Source organism: Chenopodium album, chromosome 24, assembly GCF_948465745.1.
Source record: "Chenopodium album chromosome 24, dcCheAlbu1.1, whole genome shotgun sequence".
NCBI classification, from domain to species: Eukaryota; Viridiplantae; Streptophyta; class Magnoliopsida; order Caryophyllales; family Amaranthaceae; genus Chenopodium; species Chenopodium album.
In genome coordinates, this window is record NC_137857.1 from 21,008,220 (window position 1) to 21,032,249 (window position 24,030).

At 32.2% G+C, this 24,030-nt stretch overlaps 3 protein-coding genes across 3 annotated transcripts; all 3 read left to right on the forward strand.

The window, feature by feature from the left end:
• Positions 1–709: 709 nt before the first annotated feature.
• Positions 710–2,719, forward strand: LOC145610641 (uncharacterized). Its single transcript, XM_081665947.1, has 2 exons — positions 710–1,367; positions 1,641–2,719. The coding sequence occupies exons 1-2, from the start codon at positions 710–712 to the stop codon at positions 2,717–2,719; spliced, it is 1,737 nt and encodes a 578-aa protein (XP_081522073.1).
• Positions 2,720–3,045: 326 nt separating this feature from the next.
• On the forward strand, positions 3,046–5,460 carry LOC145610642 (uncharacterized). The gene is made up of 2 exons (XM_081665948.1): positions 3,046–4,917; positions 5,386–5,460. The coding sequence occupies exons 1-2, from the start codon at positions 3,046–3,048 to the stop codon at positions 5,458–5,460; spliced, it is 1,947 nt and encodes a 648-aa protein (XP_081522074.1).
• A 6,106-nt stretch (positions 5,461–11,566) lies between these two features.
• On the forward strand, positions 11,567–13,394 carry LOC145610643 (replication protein A 70 kDa DNA-binding subunit B-like). Its single transcript, XM_081665949.1, has 9 exons — positions 11,567–11,819; positions 11,907–12,006; positions 12,105–12,232; positions 12,312–12,390; positions 12,484–12,595; positions 12,689–12,867; positions 12,965–13,085; positions 13,166–13,258; positions 13,341–13,394. Exons 1-9 carry the CDS (start codon positions 11,567–11,569, stop codon positions 13,392–13,394), a joined length of 1,119 nt encoding a protein of 372 aa, XP_081522075.1.
• Positions 13,395–24,030: the final 10,636 nt, after the last annotated feature.

The following is a 24,030-nucleotide window of genomic DNA, read 5'->3' on the forward strand; positions in this document are numbered from 1 at the left end:
TATATAGAGGGTGATCATTCTTTATAGCTTTAGTTTGTGATGCAAAAATACTTGCTGCAGAATCGAACACTAGATCGTGCAAATTAGTAAAGCGCATAACTAAGGATGCAGAGTTTCCTATTGCTGCAAAGCAACCTGTGACTGTAGTGCAATGCCTGCCAAGTTCGCCTGCAGTAGCAATACGTAAATCAAAGCGTTCTGAAACTTCTATTGATGCTGGTACACGTTGTGTCAAATCAAGTTGTACGCAGTATAGCACCAAGCGTTTGAAGGGTTTACAGCCTGGAATTAATTTGAGTGACCTTGACCAGGCCACAACTGATGTTCTTAAGACTTCAAAAGATCCTAAAAAACATGGCCAAAGAACAAAACAGCAAATAGAGGTATTCACAGAATTTTTCCTTTCTTCAAATAGCCATAGTTACTTTCAACGATCAATTTCAATTAATATTGTTCACATATTCTATTTATGTATCAGTTGAAGCTATTGCCTTGATATGTGATAGAGATGTACCTACTGTAGCTCTTAAGCTGCCTGCTCCTACATTCTGTTCCAAGTGTTATGCAAAAAAGGTTTGCCTATGAGCCATTGTTCTTTTGCTATCGGAATGGTGGTGTTCAGTTGGCTGAAAATCCATGGCCACCACAATTGATTTGGCTGTTTACTTCTAAGGATTAATTAAGCGATCATTTTAGAGAATATTGTCGCATGTATAATAATTTATTTGCATTTACTTCCTTGGGGGGATCCGTTAAAGCTGATACTAAGAAAGGAATATATGTATTCAAGCTGCACGGTCAGATATATCATAACCTTCCTGACTTATTGCCTCATGATACGCACCCCAAGTATTTGCTGATGTATTTCTATGATGCAGAGCACGAGATCAGGAATCGTACATCTACCTTTCCACAAGTGCAGCAAGAAATAGTTGAGCTCCTTATGCATATAATGGAGTGCAATCCATATGCTCAGTTTTTTCGTTCACTGAGGGATATTCCTGTTGTTGAAAGCACTGAAATTCATTTGAACCGGAATCCAGTTCTTGACCAGAGAGTTTACAATGCCCCAACTGCAAATGAGGTGGCTGTCATATGGTCAGAAGAAACATCGTCTAGCGAATATAGCAGTGTTCATATTGTTGCTTATGGTCGAAAGGAGACAGATAAACCTCATCGAATTAAGCATTATTATGGGTGCTATGATCCTCTTCAATATCCTTTGCTATATTCGCATGGAGACAGTGGATGGCATGAGGGTCTAGAAAAAATAGATGGAACTACCAGTAGCAGACACTTGCAGGAAGAAGTTTTCCCTGTAGAGTCAATGAACAGTGTTGAGGATATACTGGCTGAAGAAGAAGCAAGTGAGTCATCATTTTCTGCTTTTTGTGCTTCTTTTTGGTCTAATAAGTGTTTATTTATTTATGTTACTATATAAAGTATTAATACTCTTTGCAGTCAGCTAATGAGTATTTCATGAGGAATGTTTATATGTTATACTATACTAATTTTTTGTTTAGATCTTATTCATGAGCTTATCAGCTAAGAAGCCTATTTTGTTAATTTGTTATTTTATATCAGCTAAGAAGCCTATTTTGTTATGATTCTTAATTTTATATTTTATGTATATAATGCAGATATGACTAATGGCAAGCGAAAAAAAGTGCAGAAGATTTCTTGTAGGGAATATTATGCATATAAGTTGCAAATAAGACAGGGGAACTACTTACTGCGTGCTGCACGATTACTGCAGCAGTATATAGTTGACATGTATATAAAGCTAGAGAACACAAGGCTGGATTTTTTCCGTCAAAATCAAGCTGCCATTCATGCTGATCTTTATCAGGGAATTCTTGATTGTTTTGAAAGCGGAGAAAATAATTCTGCAAATGTGGGTCATTATGTCATATTACCTCCTTCTTTTTTGGGTGGTCCTAGAGATTTACGTAGTAGATACTTGAATGCAATAACTTTGGTGCAGCGGTTTGGAAAACCAGATTTGTTCATAACTATTACATGCAATCCTAATTGGCCAGAGATTAAACAAGAACTTTCTCCTGGAGAGCTTGCCCAAAATAGGCCAGATTTAATTGCAAGGGTTTTCCATGCAAAGTTAATTGCTCTTAATAAGCAAATCATGGAGGAGAAAATTTTTGGAGAGGTTGCTGCACTGATATATGTTGTTGAGTTTCAAAAACGTGGCCTTCCTCATGCTCGTATTCTATTGATATTGGCTCCCGGTTATAAGATTAAAGATGCAGCAGCTTTTGATAAGTTTGTAACTGCAGAGATCCCCTCAACACAAAATCCTCACTTAAGGCAAGCTGTGTTGTCTCACATGATGCATGGCCCTTGTGGGAAGGAAAATCCTGAATGCGCGTGTATGAAACACAAGGGCCGATTGGGTGTTTGTAAGTATGGATATCCAAAACCATATGTAGCTGAGACAACTAGCCATGAGGATGGGTATCCTATGTATAGAAGGCGCGATACTGGGGAAACAGTAATGATTCGAAGGAAGCCTATGGATAATAGGTGGGTCATTCCATATAATCCGTATTTGTTAGCACTTTTTGATTGTCACGTGAATGTTGAAGTGTGTTCTACAATTCGGGCTGTAAAATATCTCTACAAGTATGTCTACAAGGGGCATGATCGTATTTCTTTTAATGTTTCTTCTGTGGATAATCCAAAACCCAGAGATGAAATAGAGTAGTTTCAATCAGGACGCTGGGTTTCTCCTTGTGAAGCTGCATGGCGTTTGTTCAGTTTTGGACTCTTTGAAATGATACCACCAGTCTTGCCTCTTCAAGTCCATCTTCCTAATTTGCATACTGTTTAATTTAGGCCAAGTGAAAGTGTAGGCTCTGTTGTCAATGACAGCAAGAGGCAAAAAACTGCTCTCACAGAGTTCTTTGCAATGAATGCTGCAATTCCAAATGGTCCACAATATTTGTATTCAGAATTCTCAGAGCATTTTGTTTGGAAAGCATCTGCAAAGACTTGGACTAAGCGCGAGACTAAAAAAAAGTCATTGGTAGGATGGCCTTTGTATCCCCATCTGAAGGTGAGCGCTATTTTCTGCGCCTTTTGCTTGCAAATGTTCGCGGACCTAAGTCCTTTGAAGATCTGAGGACTGTTAATGGCTACATTCATGCAACTTACCAAGAAGCTGTTGTCAAGCTTGGTCTTATAGTCGAAGATGATGCTGTGGACAAATGTATGTTAGAAGCTTCTGAAACTCATATGCCCAGGGCTTTAAGACGTCTATTTGCAACTATACTCATTTTTTGCAATCCTTGCAATCCATTTGCTCTCTGGAACAAATTTTTTCCTCATCTTTCCGAAGATTTTGCAAGTAATCTTTCAAACCATGCTGATAAGGTTCTACAGCTAACAATCCGTTCTGTTGAGCAGTTTTTAGAGGAAATGGGTAAAACTTTGGATGAATTTGGGTTAGATTGTCTAATCCATGAGATAGATGATGAAATTAGAAGGACCCGGGATATTGTTGATGCTTTAGATGCACCAGTACCTGATATGTACAAGCAAGCATGCTTTAACCTCAATCCAAAACAACAAGATGCTTTTGCCTCCATTATGGAGCATGTTACAACAAGACAACCAGGTGCATTCTTTGTTGATGGGCCTGGGGGAACAGGGAAAACTTACCTATATTGTGCGCTTTATGCAGCCACAAGGGCAATGGGTAAAATTGTGCTCCCTACTGCTACATCAGGCATAGCAGCATCCAATATAGTCACTGGAAGAACAGCACATTCCCGATTTAAGATTCCAATTGATCTTGCTGCTTCAACCTCTTGTTATGTTCCTAAACAAAGTAGCTTAGCTGCTTTGCTAAAAGAAACATGTTTAATAATTTGGGATGAAGCTTCAATGGCCAAAAAGGAGAATATTGAAGCTGTGGATATTCTTTTGCGTGATTTGTGTTCGCCATCTTTGCCTTTTGGTGGGAAAGTCATTGTTTTCAGAGGAGATTTTAGGCAAGTATTGCCTGTCGTGCCCAAGAAATCACAAAGTGAAGCCGTGGAAGCAAGTTTAGTTTGTTCCTCTCTATGGAACCAATTTAAGAGATTCAGACTCACTGACAATATGAGAGCAAGGACAAATAGCCAATTTGCTGATTTTTTGCTTGCCATGGGTAATGGTCAGCTGCAGGCTGCAGAAGTTCAACAAATACAGGTGCCTGGTCATATGATAGTGCCTTATGATGAGTCTAATAATCCTATAGCCAGCCTTACTGATTTTGTTTTCCCAGAAATGAAAATGGCAATCTTCAATCAAAGCATGTTTGTTGATAGAGCAATCTTGACTCCTCTCAACGCTGCTGTGGATGAGATCAACTCTACCCTAATTGATGAGTTCCCTGGGGAATCTGTTTGTTACAAAAGCTATGATTCATTGCTTGATGATACAAGAAGTGTTTATCCAACAGAGTTCTTAAATACTCTTTCTCCTGGTGGTATGAGTCCACACGAATTAGTGCTAAAAGAAAATTGTCCTGCAATCTTACTAAGAAACCTGGCTCCTGCATCAGGTCTCTGCAATGGCACTCGTATGCTATGCAAGCATTTTTACCCTAATATAATTGAGTGTGCCATAATAACTGGCCATCATGCAGGAGAGCATGTTTTCATCCCACGAATAAATCTGCGGCCATCTGAAACACTTCACTATCCATTCAAGTTTCAAAGAATACAGTTTCCTATTAAACTTAGTTTTGCCATGACTATCAATAAGGCTCAAGGACAAACTCTATCACAAGTTGGCCTCTATCTAAACACCCCTTGTTTCTCACATGGGCAACTATATGTAGGTCTATCCAGGGCTCAGACATCGGCTCAAATTAAAGTTTTATCTAAACCTACGACAGATCAGGTTTCAGCAATAACGGTCAGAAATGTTGTATCCTTCAGCATTCTTGAAAAAGCGGGCATCATCTAGGAACAAGTTGTATATAGGCATGTTATACATTAATTTCTTCCTTCACACATGTTTAATCGTGTTCGTCACTATTCAAATTACATATTTGATGACCATATTTTATTATTTTTTGGACAGGTTTTGAAGCTCCAATTTGCCTATAGTATTTTGAAGATTCTGAAATTAACCAATGGTTTCAGAAATACTCAAATCAAACCTCAGCCTGGGATATTTTAAAGCTTCTGAATTTTGGTTTTGATAATTTGGAAGATTCTGAATATTGGCTTTGATTTTCTACCACAGCCAGAACAACATGCTTCCTAAGTATGACTTACACATGTTGGTAAGCATGTGGTTATTTATGCTATTACTATTTATAGGCTAAAACATGCTATTTCCTAAATGAACTTAACATATTCTCATATTATGCTATTGCAGCTACAGATGCAGTCAGAATTGTGCTTATCACACTTCCTAAAGTGTGATCCTGCAGAAGATGGTTACCAGGCATGAGTTACCAACAATGGAGTAATCACAAAATCTTGAATATTATGATCTTAAAGATATGACAGCAGCAAAATTGGTCAGTGATTAAAAGTTCTTTTGGAGCCAAACCATCAGCAATATTCTTAGGAACAACGACATGTAAAAATGATGAATGATCAACTATCAATTCCATTTTATTACCAGCTCAGCTATTATTCTTCATAAAATTATATATAACCTCTAATATCTAAGCATGTATAAAAACTAATTAGTACAACAGGACAGTCCTTAACATTTGCAGATTCCTTAAATTAAGTACATGACTCATTAGCAAATGATTCTGTGGAACAGAACATGCTTTTCTTTTGCTATTGTTCTCTAAATTTTGCTCATTCCTACCTAATTAGAAGTACAGAACCTTCACTGATTTGTAAACTGGTTCATACGATTTGATGTCAATTTATACATGAATGATGCCACTTCATTTTGACAACACTATAAATGAAACAATACAAATCTAAATTGGTCACTCATAAGTATCACAATGTGAATACTTCAAATTTATGTATGATGAATTGATCAACCCTAGGTGAAAAATGTTATAGAACATTCCAAATTTGATCAAACTATCGTATATCATAAATAACTAACAATCTAACAAAATTGAGCATTCCAAATTTGATCACAATATCATATATCATAAATAGCTAACAATCTAATGTATAGAATACTAAAGACTAAGAGAATACCCAAAATGTTACTATTTCATATATGGAATATATATGCTTAACATATTACAAAAAGTGCATTGAAGCTAAAAGAGAAACCTCTCACTGTTCTATTTCGACTTATGATTAAGCACAATTATGATTAATCTCATTACAAAAGATGCATTCTAAATATATGAGAAGTGTCTCACAGTTCTATTTCAACTTATGATATTCTATTAACCATCCATCATGTACAAACTTATGATTAAGCATAATCAACTTAGATATCATCATCATAAATTCTACCCAAATGATCAATGGAGTGCCTATCATTATCCGAGTCATAATCTGATTCCTCGGAAAGCTGTACTGGAGAATCAGGCTCATACCATCTCTTAATTCTCTTAGCTCTCTCCTTCCTCCTCTCTAAAATTTGCTTTTCCTTTGCTATTTCATTTCTCTTTCTTAGTTCTTCCTCCCTTTGTCTTACTCTTTCAGCCATTTTTTCTCTTGCTTCTTCTTCTCTGAGCACTTGATCAAGATCATCCTTGTGACTCAGGAGCTCCTTCAGCATCTGTTCCATTCCAATTTGCACTTGGCGAAGATACAGGACATACCATTCACATTCCTCCAGCAATTCCTTCCTCTTTGCTTTATCATTCTTGGTATCCTTCAACCTTCTTTTAATGTCTGAGCAATTTTCTACCATTTTGTTATACCCTTGCGCTGCATTTCGCAATTCAACGAGCATCTCAATCACATAAAAACAAAAATTCACCACTGCTCTGAGCCTACGCTCATCTGCACTTTCTTCTTTAGAATTAGATGAGGAACCTTTTGCCATTGAATCAATATTTAGAAATTAAAATGCAACTTTTAGTCTGAGGATTTTAGGGTTTATGAATTGTGATGAAGAGTGTCAAGAATTGCAGACAGAAAAGTGAGTTGAAGAACGACTAATCTGAAGACAACTCTTCCAATTCCACTTCGAATAGTTGATGTAATAGATGTAATGAATAGTCGACATGCACCTTTGTATTTAGACAATGAGCTATGTAATAGTCACAATACTTACATGCATATTTAAATTATTAAATTAAAATTTAAAAACACGTAAATAAAATGCGATTTATCATCATGTGATTGATGATTAATTTTTTTTAAAAAAAATTCCAATGTTAGAAGCAAGTTTTTTTTACATTTTAAATAAATATCGGACAGGAAATCATTCATCCACGGGAAAAATCATACATAGTTTTGATAAACAACAATATAATTATCAATGAGCCTTACACAAAATATAGGCGTCCAAATTTATATTTATTAATTCATTTAGAACTATAGTCAACACGAGAAGGACAAGACTGGAAATAGACATGTTATACTTAGATAGTAATTTCCCAATGGAAATTGACAAACGTAACTCACTAATATATATGCGCATTTCTTTTGTTTATCATATTTGATACATTATATTTAAACGAATTCGGTATGAATTTTTAGCTCATTTTAATCAAAAATTTTTAGCGCGTTGATTTGGGTTACGGAATTTTGCTTTGCTTATTTGACATTGCAATCTACATTGCTATGATTACTTTCCAATATAGTTAACATTCACAAGAATGCACAACAAGACCAATTTTATTACCCAAATTTATATATATATTTATTATTAAAATGTCAAATTGGTTCTTTCCTAAACATACATATAATATATATAATATAATACTAATATACAAGAATCCTTAAAGTAGGGTGATTTTTACATTGTAAATGTACCTTTCTTACATTATTATGAATACTTGCGCTATATAATCTAAGACCTATTTTTATTCTTTCCCATAAGATATATGGCATTAACATGTCCAAAAAAAAATTGCTAGAGTACATTCTCAACCATTCATAGCTATGACAAGGGTCATATACACATAAATCATAGGAAAAAACAAAAATCCTTAAAATAGGGGATTTAGACATTGTAAAAATAACCTACTCATTTTGCATTTAATGCTTGTAGTACACAATCTTAACCTATTATTGAATTGTATATGCAAAAATATATCTTTATATGTACCATGAATATGAAAAATTTAACATTTTTCATAATGCTAGATAATGATTTCATATTAAATCATTAAAATGTTAACAATAAATCTTAACCTACTTTGTATTAAGAGATTATCTTTCACGATCTAAGTTCATGTTTCTATTATTCGACGTAAAATAGAAAACATTAAAATGTTAAAAAAAATGATTAGGTTTCATTCTTAACCATTCATAAGAGGGAAAAAGTATGACAACACTCATCCATAGATAAATCATGAGAAAAAGCAAAAATCCTTAAAATAAGGATTTTAAACATTGTAAAGTTAATCACTCATTTTGCATTTAATACTTGTAGTATACAATCTTAACCTATGATTGAATTCCTATATCATAGCATTCTATGTACCATGAATATGAAGCATTGAAATTTAGCACAAAAAAAATATATCACAATAGCCACGCATAAAGATGTATAAGAAATATCCTTAAAATAGGGGGATTTTATCATGGTAGGTTAATGTACTCACTTTGCATTAAATGCTTATACTATACAATCTTACCATATTTTTGACCAAAAAGCACTTATAATATTGTATGTATCATTCATGATCAACATACATATAGAATTTAACTTATATTATATTTCTTAATTCAATTTTAAATACCTAAATTACTACTTATATCTTATTTAATCGAAATTGATTGTTGAAAGTAACCATGGCTATTAATAAAACCAAAATCGAGATAGTGACTATAAGTATGAATACATTACCAAATAGTGAATATAAGCAATGATCAACTTCTTTGCTCAGGTGTAATTTTAAAATTGGTATTCATTCAATTTTGTTAGATTGTTAGTTATTTATGATATACGATAGTTTGATCAAATTTGGAATGTTCTATAATATTTTTCACCTAGGGTTGATCAATTCATTATACATAAATTTGAAGTATTCACATTGTGATATTTATGAGTGACCAATTTATCCATTTCACATTATGATACCTAATTTTATTTTAAATTCCTTAATTACTACTTCATATATTATCTATATCTATAAAATTTTAAACAACCCATTAGAATTCATTGTTGTAGATTTAAAAGGGTTATAGATTACATTAGGGAACAGGTCATCATAAATCAAAAGAATTGAACAACTAAATTACTACTAGGAAACATTGTATATTGTTTGGAAATTTAAATACCAAAACAGGTCATTAAGTAAATTATGCTTATGAACAACATAATTTACTCTTCATGCTTAGGTACTGTTTGTTATTAGGGAAATTTATCTTACCTTTCCCATTGTCTTAATTCAAATAAATTTATCTCAATTTTAGACCTTTAAATAAAATGAATATTAATGAAAACTAATTATATAGAAATAATGTATGAATAAATTTCAATATTTATCAAATCAAATATAAATTTAAGTTTAACTTTGGCATTATCTAAATTCTATAATCTATTTTCCTATAATTTTGAATTAATTTAATTATTATAATCTTTGCATAGTCTAAACATTCTAGAATAAGATTATAAATAAAATTTACGTGCACCACAAAAAAAAAAAAAAAAAAAAAAAAAAAAAAAAAAATCATCTGATAAGTATTTATCATTAATACTGATATAAAAAAGATATTGCCAAAAGAAAATTATCATATTATGGCTAACTATAGGTATTTATCATTACAAAACAAAATATTACTGATATTAAAAAACTGAAAGTGAAAAAAAATCTTGAACGTAAAAACAGTAATTGATAAAAACTATAACTTATAAAGCAAGCTTAAATAACATCCTTCCTTAAAAAAAGGAAGTCTAAGTATATATACCAACTTTTAAAGTTTGCATTTAATGAAAACACTGTTGACTCTTAGCCTATGATACAAATTTCTTCACGGAAGAGCAGTTTGACAGCTTGCTTCAGTTTATAAAGGAATTTCTCATCATCAATTTCCATTCCTACAATTCATACTACCAACTCTCACAAGTGCAACTGAAATTCTGATAAAGTCTGCTATCATAAGGTAAGTCATTCTTCCCTGCAAAACAGTTTAAAATTTATTATTCTCCATTCATGCTTAGTGATTTATGCTCATTATACTTGCCATTAATATACAGCAGATTATTCCTCTTAAATGCAGAACAAGTTATTTCAGTTACTTCCATTAATGAAAACAAAATTCTGTTGTCAAGAATAGAATATCTAACATCTGCCATTTTGTTATATATGCAATTAATGAAATAGAATCTTATATAACATGTAGAATGCAACATACAGATGATATATAGTTGTACTTGCATAATTATACTTGCATAATAGTATAGTCACTTTCTTACAAAATCTTATATAATCTGTTTAAAAGTGATTCTAGATAACAGTATACTATCTCAAAATGTTGCTAATTAAACCTCTGTAACTATATACTTCTGATTACCTCATTAGGATCACTTGTACCTACTTGTATTTGGACCTCAATGCAAATTATGTAGATTAATTTCAACTGTCAAGGTTTACTCCTATCTTAATGATCACAAAGTTTGGATTTCAGTTTTACACATACCTGTACTAATCACTCTTACCTAGATTTACACATGACACTAAACTTGTTTCTCTTACATGCTCTAGGAAAACACCATGAAACAGGAAAAAGACCAATCATCTAATCAGTCTTTCTTAAAAGATCTCAAGCCTAATTCAAGAAACTACAAAGTTAAAGTACAAGTTGTTGAGAAATCTCGGGTTCTTATTTCTCCACAGAAAAAAACAAAATTTGTGGTTGTCACATTCAAAGATGATGAGGTATTCTCTGATCTTACTTTTTATAAATTTACAATATATATACACCATTCTTGTGACATTGCTGAAATCCAAAAAAATTAAACACATTCATAATGAACACAGCAATGTAACATTTAATCCATATTCTGTTCATTATTGTGTTGTTGTGTTTAATTCATTATTGTGTTGCTGTGCCAAAGGATATATCACATATTCTAATATATTATGAGTGATACTTATTCATGAATTCATAAATGAATTCTTTGTGGAATGTGATATATCCTTTGGTGAAATGTGATATATATTCATAATGAACACAGCAATGTGCCTTTGGCTTCTATTTGTTCCTCGTGTTACAGAGTATATATCCATTTCTAAAATGTGATATATACACCATTCACAATAATGAACACAGCAATCTGACGAATAGAATTTAATCTTGTGTGGCCATAATCTTTGCAACGAGTCTGTCCTAGGAAACAATAGTGAAAGAAACTCTATATAAAAATCAGATGAACTTACTTTTTTCAAATTTACAACATATATACACCATTCATACTAAGTTAGTATTGTCTACCCTAGGGAACCAAAATGAAAGGAACTCTATTTGAGAATCAGATCAAAGAGTATGGAGACATTTTTCAGAAAGACAATGTTTATCAGATTTCTAATGCACCACTGGAGCCTGTACATCCGAAATATAAAGACCGGGATGGTGATTGCTCACTAAGATTTGGTGGCCAGACAATGGTCCAGCCTATTGCTACTGAGGTTACTCCAACCAAAGTGCAATATGTCCCCCTTGCCTCAATTTCATATGAAAGTGGTCCAGATGATCGTTATGGTATTTTAGACACTATCCACTCTTTCATTTCTATAATAAATTTTATAAGTTGCTTTCATAATTAAATAAATAATCATGATAACACAGATATCCTAGCTTTGGTGCTCTTCATCAGCGATATTAGAACAATAACAACTGACACAGGCATTGAGCATCCAATTCGAGACATCAGTGTGATAGACCACAGGTCAGTGAAAATTCTCCTATAACCATGATACAATTTCTAATGTTATACAAGCACTTGGCTAATATTTTCAGCTAACAATTGTTTACTTACTTTTGCAGTACCATTGTGCCAATGACTATCTCTATATGGGATGATCTCACAGACATCAAAGATCCTAAACTACATTCATGGAACACTGAACCAGTTATAGCTGCCTTCCTAGGATTAAGGGTGACAACAACCAGAGGTATATCTAATCATATTACTATACTCCTCTAATCAATAATATATATAATGAGCAATAATAAAACTTTTAAATTAAACAGGATTCATTCTCACAAGTAGTCTCTCGACGACTATTGACACTAATCCAACTGGAGAAGAATTTGTAGCTTTTCATGACTGGTAAATTATTTCTAGACACCAAAAATATACTTTTGAACATGTATTTAATTGGCTATACACTACTAATATTCTATACATGCCAATGGTTTGAAGGGTGATGGCAAATTTTGATGAACTTGTAAACAAGATGGCACAGTTGGTAGATACCAAAAATCCAACTGCAGAGAAAAGCATTCTAACCATTCAGCAAAATCTGGATAAGAAGGTTATAAACTATAGCCAACTTCTCTATTGTGCATTAATCATTTCAATATATTTTTAAATTAGTATAATTATTTGGATTTCTATCTGTTATTAGTCCTCCCAAACAATTCAACAAGAAATTCATTGGATCAAAGTCAAAATTCCTGAGCCAGATCAAACTAGGCTGATTGCATATGAAGGATGTAACAAATGTGGCAAAAGAGTTTATCTACCATTGAATACATCAATGACTTGTCCAAAGTGTTTTAAACTAGATTGCACAAGTATTCCTAGGTAACTCTACTCTTTCATAACTTCTCACATAATCAACTGCTACATTTATTTGATCTAAAGCCTTATACTAAATATACATATGTTGACTAATTCCCAGGGCTACATTCAAGTTTGATGCAGTAGATGAGACAGGAGAACTAAGTCTAACGGCTTTTGCAGAAGATTGTGAAAAATTATTTAAGCTACCAATAATACAAATATTCGAGCAAACAAAAACTGTAAGCATTTCACCACCAAATCTATAAATTCTAATAATTTACACAAATGATAACTTACCATTTAATATTATCAAATGCAGGGAATGCTTGACTTTTGCTCCATTTCTCGAGACCTCAGTTCAAACGAGTTTTATGTTGCAGTTGGCCCATCATACATGTTGACAAAGAAGCAGGTTCTGTCATGGGTACTTAAGGATGTCAGCTGGACTTGAGCTCCCAGCAATATCTGTACTTCTGCTTTTGTGAAATGATCAGCCTTCCTGGAATACATCAGGCCTTTTGAATGATATCCATGTAGCAACGGCCTGATTGGAAGTGAAATATGCCAATATTCAACAGAAGTAAAAAACTTGAGTATAATGCATGTTAAGAAACATTACACTTTACAACTTTTGCTGAACCAAACAAATATATCCTAAGTATTTGTAAGGACCTTTAAAATCTTTTAATGTAACATAGTTATCCTATGCTGAAGATTGAGAATGGGAACAAAGTGAGAAAAGGAGGGTGTTAGAGCTAAACTATGCTGTTTTTTCTTTCAGTAGTTGGGTCATCCAATGACGTTCTTTCAAATTTGATGTTATAAACTTTTGAACTTTCTCCTCTATTAGATAGCATATGTCATACTGTGGTAAATTTGCTCTCTTCCAAGCAACATTTTCTTCTTTGCATTGTTAGCTCTTTGCTTGATTTCCTTTTTCTAATTGCATATTATTGTTAAATATTTTAACTTAATGTTTTCTTTTCCCTTTACAAATTCTCTTTGATTGCTTGCAAATCAACTGTTAATGTTAATGCTGAGGAATCACCCTTACTGACAATATCAGAAAGACTCTAATCAGACCAACAGAAGGAAATCCAATATCAGAAATACTCAAATCAGACCTCAGCCTTGCAAATTTGTTATATCCCTAATGTTGTTAATGTTTTATCAATGCTAAAAAAAAAAGGAAATCTGCTTTTGAGCCCTATTTTATTAAATTCCATTACAATTTACCAGTATTCAAACTACACTACAAGCCAAAGTATACATCATAGACAACAATGCACTAATACTGACAATATTTTAAAAAGGGGAAAGCAACTATTTTATTTTTACTTTTTCTGATTAATAATTATGCCAATATTTTTGCTATAAATACACAACCTCTTATCTCACCTATACACTAACCAAAAGGAATCAAAAAAGAAAAAAAAAACTCTCAATATAGTAAATTGAAGAACACACTTTTTTCTCATCATCTACTTTCCAGCATGTCTCTGGAAACTCTACCCAGAAAAATTTCAACCCTCCCTCTCATCAACTAGCGCACAATACGTGCTTACTTACATATTCCATTACCAACAATTAAACCCATACATTCGGCAGCAAAGTTATTGCTAATACATGGAATCGGTAGCAAAGTTTTTGCTAACGTTTTCCTAAAATCAGGTGCAATGCCAACTAAAATTAAAATATAATAGTTGACATTTATGCACCTAAATAACACCCAAGTTCAATAATACACAACACGAGGTTGGGGTTTATGTGAAAGAAATGGCCATCCTTCACAAATAACACCACACTCCACCAAAGGACTTGGGAATGTTAGAAAAGGTCCTCCCTGCCAGGGGACTTAAGCCAATGGCTGATGAAATTGCTGGTGCCAGTTAGTCACCAACTTTATCTGCCAAAGGACTTAAGCCCATGGCAGATGAAATCGCCTGTGGCAATTAATCACCAGCTATACCTACCAAGGCAATGCAGCCCATGGAAGATGAAATAGCTGGTGAAAATCATCCACCAAAGGTGCAAGAGGAAAAAAAAAAATTTTATAGGAAAGAGATTGTTAAAATCTGAGTATATGAATGAGCTTCAAATTAAGAACAAAGATGAGAAACAGAAATGGGAACAAAGGAATGGTTCTCAATCTCTAGAGACATGTGAAGGGAAAAAAGGAAGAAAAATTGAGACATCTCATGGAAGAATGAAGATAAAAAAACTATTATTTTGAAGAGCAGGCAAGAAAGAAGGAATAAGTATCATCCTTCCAATTCTATACTATAATCTTATTGTGTACATTTTTATTTTGTTTTTATTAGTTGTTATTATTTAGTAATTGTTCCATCTCAATTATTGTAAACAATTAGTTCTTTTCATTCTGATATTTCCTCAATTATTGCTTAATCTTCTTTATTAGAGTCAAGGAATACAATCATGCAAGTAATAATTATGATGGTACAACCACATGTCTTACAAAAGAGTACTAAGGCATACTAAGTTCCTTTAATTATTATAAAACTCATACAAAAACAGAATACTCATAAAAAACAGAATACTCACAAAGCTCTTTATAAATAAAAAACAGAACATAATTTCCTCAGTGCTCTAAAAAGATAGGTATTGTTAGCATAATCAATATGAAATCTGATCCTTCGCCATAACATTAAGCCTAAAATTATAGGTACTTATGCTAAAATTTAAATGCTAACAAACCATGAAGCACTTATAAACCTTCTTTATTGGTCAAGGACTAATTAATTACTCAAGCTAGAGTTCCCATCCAACTTTACATAGATAATCACATATTAACATAACTTAGAGACTCATATATTAACCTAACTTAGTTTTAATAAGTATCGGTTGCAAATATATCATAGGAAAACTTAAGAAAACTTGACTAACCACTAAAATACCATTTACAGTACATCATAAACATAGAAAACACCTAATCACAAAAATATCATTCACAATACATGGTACACACAGACAATTTCACCTTCAATCACATATAACAACTGATAGATTCCAGACATGAAATCCATAAGAAGATCTATGTACACCTTGCTCAGAAAATGCTACACCACATCTTTAAAATATTTCTGCTGCCAAACAATAGCCTTCCACTATTGAAGATTCCCATCCCATTGGTACAGTCTAGACTATTATAACAAATCAACCATGATCTTTTTACAGGAACCATAGCTACTGACCAATCTTTATACTTTAAACTTCTTAATAGATTTTGGATAATAAAAACATAATCTAACATGCTGAATCACTTACTATATTATTGCATATGATTAACAATTAATTCAATCATCATACTAAAACACATGAAACTTAAACACATGCAAATTATCTGTGCTAATACTCATAATTTAATCATATATTCTGATCCAATTATACAAAATTCTACCACAGATTTCACATTACAGTCTTAAATAGTCATAAATTACAACAATAAAATAGCTAAAATCAAAGCATCAGCCAACCTACTAAGCTCCAACCCTTGGCATCTTCACATTGGAAGTTCCAGCACACATGGAGGAAATCTCTGGACACGCCTTCCTTTTCAGAGCTTTGATCGCAGCAGCTTCTTCTTCCTCCAATTCTTTCAAAGCTTCCTTGCCTTTTGCCTCCAGCTCTCTGGCAAACACCTTCAGCTGACACTGCACCCAAGACCAATAGCTCCTCAGCCTCTCATACGCAGTGTCTCCAGGAGCTGGAGACCAAACACAGCCATCCTCAATTGTTAAATCAATAATTTCATCACCCATTTCCAAAACAAAGAAAATTAGTGAATTAAAAAAAAAAAAAAAACTAAACCTAGCCTATAAGAAAGCCTCCAAACAGAGAAAACACAAATGGCAAAAAATAAAGTAATAAACTAACTTATAATATTGATTTAAACAAGAGGCAAAAATCTTTTTTCATTAACTTATATAACTTATTCCATTATATTTAGCTACTTTAGTATCTTACACAAGTAAAAAAATTATATTTCAATTCAACAAAAAAGTAAATAATTACTTATTTCAAGGAAAAAATAATTTTAAAAATAGCAAAGTCATATATACCCCTACAATTAGGCTTATACATTATTCTAAATTAGAAAAATAAATTAGACATGTGATTGATGGCAATTGTTTATGTAGTATATAAAAGCAATAATAATAAAAATAAAAATAAGAAAATATTAATTAATTTAGCATATACATAACCATGCTATTATTATATACCCTTAAAATTATTACAAACAATTCATCAATTTTCCCTTCTCAATAATATCTAACCCAATTTGAATGTCCTTTGTAAAATTTAAAAAGCTATACAATATAATATAACTTAATAATCATTATATGTTATTCATTTCGTAATATAACCACAGCAATATAACTTAATAATCATCTTATACTGATGTGCATGATAATAATTTCACAAATTTCAACCATTGTTTTCTCCCTTTTGTTTATAGACTAAAAAAAACTAATGTGTACGATAATAATTATCAAATTACACATGATGCATACATGATTCATAAATTACAACTAAGAATACTTGTAAAAACAAATCATACATATCGGCAACGATTAGTTCTTTACTGATTTCTCAACAAAATGAACAAACTCCAATTTTAAATTATAGCACATAAACTTCAAAACAAGCTTCCATTTCATCCACCTACATAGCTAACTTATTACAACCAAGTTCTAACAGAAACTACTAATACTACAACATATTAACTTAGTGTGTTTCCTTAGTCTTCTCCACCAAAAGCTCTACCTATCTTATTATCCCTGGCCAACACCAATGCTCCTTGATAGCTTCATCTTCTTCGTCTTTCTCAGCTAACATATCATCTTGGCCAACATTAACTATCATAGCATTTTCAGCAGCTTCAGTTCTGTGCATTTGTGCTTCACTTAATTGCAACACAGGCAGACGATTATTGTTTCTACTCTTCATGAGCCTCTTCCATGTGCCAGAGTTCTTGATCTCCAAAATTTCATCTGATAATTTATCCAGTTTTCTTTTTAGCTTACCTATTCTTTTCTCAGCATGAACTCGAACAGCCCGTGCATCAGATAGCTTTCCCTTCAGCTTAGCTTCCCTAAGCTGTAAGCCCAGAAGCCTAGCTTGGACATTGCATTCTTCAATATCTATACAATCACTGCCATTTCTTCCCATGTTCAATGTAGACTAATGCCAGATTATGAAATTTAATAGTTATGGCAGAAGCAAATACACAAACAATTGAATAGCAGGGAATGAAACTAAGACTAATGCCAGCAAGCAAATACCCTAACAAGACTAAGAAACCTATAATTTATAAAAAAATAATGGCAAAGAATAGCTTTTCCTTATTCAGGAATAAAATACAGTATTTCACTATTCATACCTCAGCAAACTACTAAGTAAGTTAATCAAATAAGCATCTTTTAAATTATAAGCTATTCACATAGAACTTTCTAAAAACCAGAGTGTGAGCAATTGAAACCAACTGATAGTTCTAACTGACACTGAATCAATATTCTAACCATACATAATTATTAATAAAAGATAGAAACCTATAGCAAAAGCTACTAATCCAAAATTTCCTTATTAGAGACCCATCTTCTATCAATCTTTTGTTATGTCTCCTTCATAAGTAACTACTAATCTAACTTCTTCTTACAGTCCCAATCCAAATGGTAATGCTTACACTGACTGTCTCTTAGTAATTCAAATAACCTTAACTGATTTTGAATTGATTTCTGAATATAAGCACTTAATCCTTTGATTTAAATACTGAAATTCAAATATTTTGAGAATTTTTTATTTAGATGATTGTGTTTCTCTATCGTATAAGCAAATTAATATAAAATAATGCAGACTAATCAAATTTAATGAAACAAAATATGCAAAGTGACCCTTGCTGTACAGTTAGAGTGGCTGCTTAGTGCTAGGGTGGCTTGCCCATACCTCAACTGTTCACTGAACAATGACAGACTCTCCTTGTTTCATGCAACATTGTCTTGCTTAGTATATTTGTGATTGTTAATCCCCTAAGAGTTTAGTCAGCAAGTGTATGCAAGTTTTGAAAAATCACAGCAGCTTTTACATCATTTGGAACTCAAAATACTAACCATCACTCATACAATCACACTCAATAGCAACAACAAATTAAGTAACAGTTTTTATATCATTGCAATCTCATAAAACAATAATTCACAGGTAGAATTCACCAAAACCTTGCAAAATCAACCAGCATTCATCATTATTAAATTTTTCAATCGCGCGCAGTAAGGTATGAAGATAGTTTTATTCCAATTGAATCAATACACAAATAAAAATTTACTATAAAATAGTAGAATAGAATACTTACCAACAATTCTTCTCAGAAAAACACATAAAAATTATTAATCCGTATGGAGTGCTAGAGCCAATTATACAAAAAACATATCTATTGCTCAAACATCACAACAAAATTATTACGTCCAAAGTATGATTTCAAGAGAAAGTCCAATCTTTGTAGCACATCAAATGTTGTCCAGAATGTCCAGGTCATGCCTTATTCAAGTTTAATAATCAAGTACATTTTTTAAAGCTGCATTACATAACAATGAATCAAAATTGACACTGCTAATCAGCTTCATGCCCACCACATAATTATTATAATTATGTATAGGCTGCAGAAGTTCAACAAATACAGGTGCCTGGTCATATGATAGTGCCTTATGATGAGTCTAATAATCCTATAGCCAGCCTTACTGATTTTGTTTTCCCAGAAATGAAAATCAGTAAGGTAATTATCAAAGTGAAAATGCTTTAGGACACTGGTTTGATAATTAGGACACTGGTTTGATGCTTTAGGTAAGAGTAAAGCTCTTTCACTTTGAGACTTATGATAAAAATACCTACTAAGAACTCTGTTATATAGAGAAAAAAAAAATACAGAACACTCAATCAAATAATGTAATAACAAATTTGCTGTCAATTATTCATTACCACTAATAATAATCACAAATAAATCATTTAACTCTAACAATGAATATTTATCTTTCGTATGATTATCCTTATTACTAAGAAGCTAGATTATATGGCTTAATTTTATCTTACAAATGTCAGTAACTATTTTTTAAGTCATTTACTCAGGAAAATTACACTATTATCGTGCTTTATTATTGAACACTTATTTAATTAGCCTTCTCCTGAGCAAACTCAATTATTGTACTTTATTTTCAAACAAAGGCTAAAAAAAATCTTCAAAGTCATTTTTCACAAGATTTTGGACAGTAAATATAGACAATTTACTGAACTATTCTAGATTCCACAAGCTTAATTTATAACCACTCATTTTTAAACAGTAAAAAAAATATATATATATGAATTTAGGACAGCATTATCATAATAGCTTTTATCATCTATAATGATTCTCCAACTTTGTTTTAGAACACAGAATAAAAATCCAAACACAGTATTGTTAATAATACAATAGTTATTTCGATGTTATTGTAAACCTCTAACACAAGAATGTTGCTAATGTCCCAATGGACCAGAATCACAGAGCCCAGGCTAATTAAGTCCAGTAATTTCAACCCAGTTTAGCTAATTACAACTCTTTATGCTACTTTATCTTATAAGCTACACTCTAATTAATACGATTTGTCCTGTTATCCATCAGTAATGAATTTTAAAATGAAATTCTAGGCTTGCATTCTACGAAGCAATTTCTAATAATGCTTGAACCTCTCATACCTGATCACTTTGATGTGCACTTGCTATGCTCTCATCGAGTAGTGTCACCAAAGACATATTCAGCTCATTATGCTCAACCATCTCCAGCAAGATCTTTGTAAGACTTTGCTTTGCTTTAACAACCACACTCTACATTTTATCATATGCTTTTTCATACCTGCAAAGGACCTAAATACATGAGTTGAACATGCAAAAGAAAAAGACGATCGAAAAATCATCTTAAATTAATAATAACAGACCTATTGCTTTTGAAAGAGCCTTCTGCAATGCCTCCAAGTCCCAAACTCAATCAATCTGTCCTCCATCCTCCATTTCCTGCACAAGTAAGATTAGTTTATCATACTTTAATTTGGGGTCAAATACAGTATCTTTGGTAGATATGGTTTAAAAAGTAGCACCTCAGCCATAGCAAAACGAAGCTGCCCCAATTCAGACTGTAATTTTCTAAAAAAATTCATCATTCAATCTGCAAATTCAAAACATCAGCATCATATTAGCCATGCAAAAACTCACAAAGCAAAATTAATGTCATCAGCAAAACATCAGCAAAGTATAGATAAAAACATCAGCATCATATTAGCCATGCAAAAACTCACAAAGCAAAATTAATGTCATTGACCAAATTTTCCAACTCTGTAACAGGTTTCATAATCTAACCTATTAATTAGGTCAAATATAATTGTGAAACTTGTAACTGTAATTAATTAAATATAATTTGACTTAGGTGCAGAATTACTAAATTGTAGTTAGACTGTTGCCTATAAATTAACATTTGCAATCACATTTTCTTAATGTATAAGTTAGTTTCATACATATGGCACCTATAGATAGTAATGTTAGGGAGAAACGTGGTCGAAAACCTTTGATTAAAGGCTGTTCGACACTGATGATCGAAACAAATTCTTGGGCAAATGCTATTTCAGCAAGATTGAGAAGACGTAACTTTCAATTTGTATTCTCTGAATCTTATCATTCGCAAGGAGTCATAGTATGTGTATTCCTATTGATTTATTTACATGAAGAATCTCTTTATTTGTCTATTATATTTTTTTGATTTGTTTTGATTTATTTTTTTTTTTTGATTTCCTGTTTTAAAATGCAGCATGTCCTGGTAGATTTTGCCCGAAAGCATTTTCAAGACCTTACAGACAAGACTAAGGTTCTTCTACGTCTTTATGATACAAATTTCGAGGCTGATTTGAAGGTTCAAATTGTTGAAGATAAAATTGTGAAATGTTTTATAAACAAGGGTGTTGATAAATTGATTGAGTATTATGAAGTACAAATTAATGAAGTCGCTGTGCTAAAACTTAAGAAGGGGAGTGTTATTACATTCGATGTTTATTTGCAGCTTAATAATGATTCTTAAATCATTAATAAATGAATTTCTTTCGTAAATCTAATTTTGCAAGTTAGTTCTCAAGTAGCATGTGTGATTAAATACATTTCTGATTTGTGAAATTTGGATAATTTATGGGACTAATAAAGATAGTTATATTAATAGTTTAATAGTTGATATACTATTTCATAATTAATGTGTATTTTATTGAATAAGAGATAAAAAAATAAAATTAGATATTAAAAAGTGTATATTTAGTTGAATTTAACCTCATCTGAGTTTAAGTGAGATTTGATAATTTATGAGCCTAATAAAGATACAAAGATGAGTATCTCTCATGTCCTTCCAAGGATTCGAATTATTCTAAGCCTAATGTTAGAACAATGGAAAAATCCAAACACAGTATTGCTTTTGAGTAGTATTCACAGTAATATATTGATATATAGTGTATGCATATTCCAACTATATATACACAGCTTGATATCTACCTTATCCAACTATAAAATACCCAAACAAAGAAGAAAAAAAAAACATCTACAAGCATAAGCTAAACCATATACAACTACTTCCCATTATCTGCCCTAAAAAAATGTCTCAAAAACCTTCTCACAGTAACAATAATCCCCAACTTCCACTTATCAACCAAAGATCATTTTCCACTTACCTCAAAATACCATTGCATATAAACAATGAATCAACAATTAGCATCAAAGTTATTGCTAGCATGGGACATTAGCATCAAAGTTTTTGCTAATGTAACCTTTAAGGGGAAACTTTAGTACAAGGTTGTAACCACCAATGAAACTAAGTACGTGAGAAACATTCTTGTATAAAAGTTTCACAGTAGTTATTTAGATGTATTGTCAATAAAAAATGCAGCATAATTATTGACAATTAAACACCTAAATAACACCCAAGTCCAGGCTTTTAAGAAACGGAGCTGGTGTCTACAAGAAAGAAATGGTCATCTTCTACAAATGGCATCGGACTCCACCAAAGGACTTGGGAAAAGACAAAAAAATTTACTTTGCCAAGGGCCTAAGACCCATGGCAGATGAAATTGCCGGTGGTGATAATACAGGAAGTGTGATTATATTTAGACTACTTATTTATCCTATAGATAACAATTATTTTGTAAATCATAGTCATTTTTACTCTTGATATATTATTCAGATGTTATTATTGAAAGTATTATACTATTTGCTTATCCTACTCACAAAAATTCTTAGGTTCAACCTGTTGTAATAAAGAAGCATTTTACCTTAACTTCTCTACCTTTATGATAAATAGAGTTATTATTAACCCATTTAAAAATTATTCCCAATTCCTTTAATTGAGATTTTGCTGACTTAATGTTTTTTAGTTTCATTTATTGTAGGACTGAAATAAAGAAAAATGACAGGAAAAAAAATGAAGCATTGAAGACATTACAAAGAAGATGAGTCCAAAAGCAATTCATAAAGAACCAAAGGCTGAGAAACACACCAATAAAGCAATGGTAAAAAGAAAACTCAAGAACACTCACCAACTTTAGAGGCTTGTAGTTTGCAGGATCACCTTTGTGAAGTTAGCACGGATTAGTTCCTCTGATTTGAGAGTATTTTCCAACCGTACAATTCTGTTGTTATCAGTATATGTGAAGAGCTACAACAGACAATAACAGTTAATGATTTAGTTTAGAAAACATATCTACAAGAAATGACAAACAACAAATTGAGTAGGATGACAAATTGAGAATGTAATTCAGTTAAACTTACAGTAGCATGAAGTTGTTTACTTCTGTCATCAGAAGAAACGGTTCCCAGCCTGTCTACTGATTGGATAGAACCTCAATCAATTCAACCTCAATCAATTCAACCTCAGTCAGTTCATTTCAGGTTCAATTCAACCTCAATCAATTCAGCCTCAATCAGTTCCATTCAACCTCAATTAGTTCAATTGAAGTTCAATTCAACCTCAACCGGTTCAATTGAAGTTTAATTCAACCTCAATTCAGTTTATTTCTTATGTTAATTGTAGGATAATATGAACTTAGCTCTAGAGACATATACTTTAGTTCTGTCTATTGCCAATAGACAGCATATGTGTAAAGGGAATAGTCTAGA

Excerpts from the sequence above, each read along its gene's own strand:
- LOC145610641 (XM_081665947.1), top strand. The coding sequence starts at position 710 with ATGTATAATAATTTATTTGCATTTACTTCCTTGGGGGGATCCGTTAAA. Across the intron at positions 1,368-1,640 it reads ACTGGCTGAAGAAGAAGCAA|ATATGACTAATGGCAAGCGA; the intron begins GTGAGTCATCAT and ends TATATAATGCAG.
- LOC145610642 (XM_081665948.1), top strand. The coding sequence starts at position 3,046 with ATGGCCTTTGTATCCCCATCTGAAGGTGAGCGCTATTTTCTGCGCCTT. Across the intron at positions 4,918-5,385 it reads ATCAGGTTTCAGCAATAACG|CTACAGATGCAGTCAGAATT; the intron begins GTCAGAAATGTT and ends ATGCTATTGCAG.
- LOC145610643 (XM_081665949.1), top strand. The coding sequence starts at position 11,567 with ATGAAAGGAACTCTATTTGAGAATCAGATCAAAGAGTATGGAGACATT. Across the intron at positions 12,007-12,104 it reads ATCAGTGTGATAGACCACAG|TACCATTGTGCCAATGACTA; the intron begins GTCAGTGAAAAT and ends TTACTTTTGCAG. Across the intron at positions 13,086-13,165 it reads TATTCGAGCAAACAAAAACT|GGAATGCTTGACTTTTGCTC; the intron begins GTAAGCATTTCA and ends TATCAAATGCAG.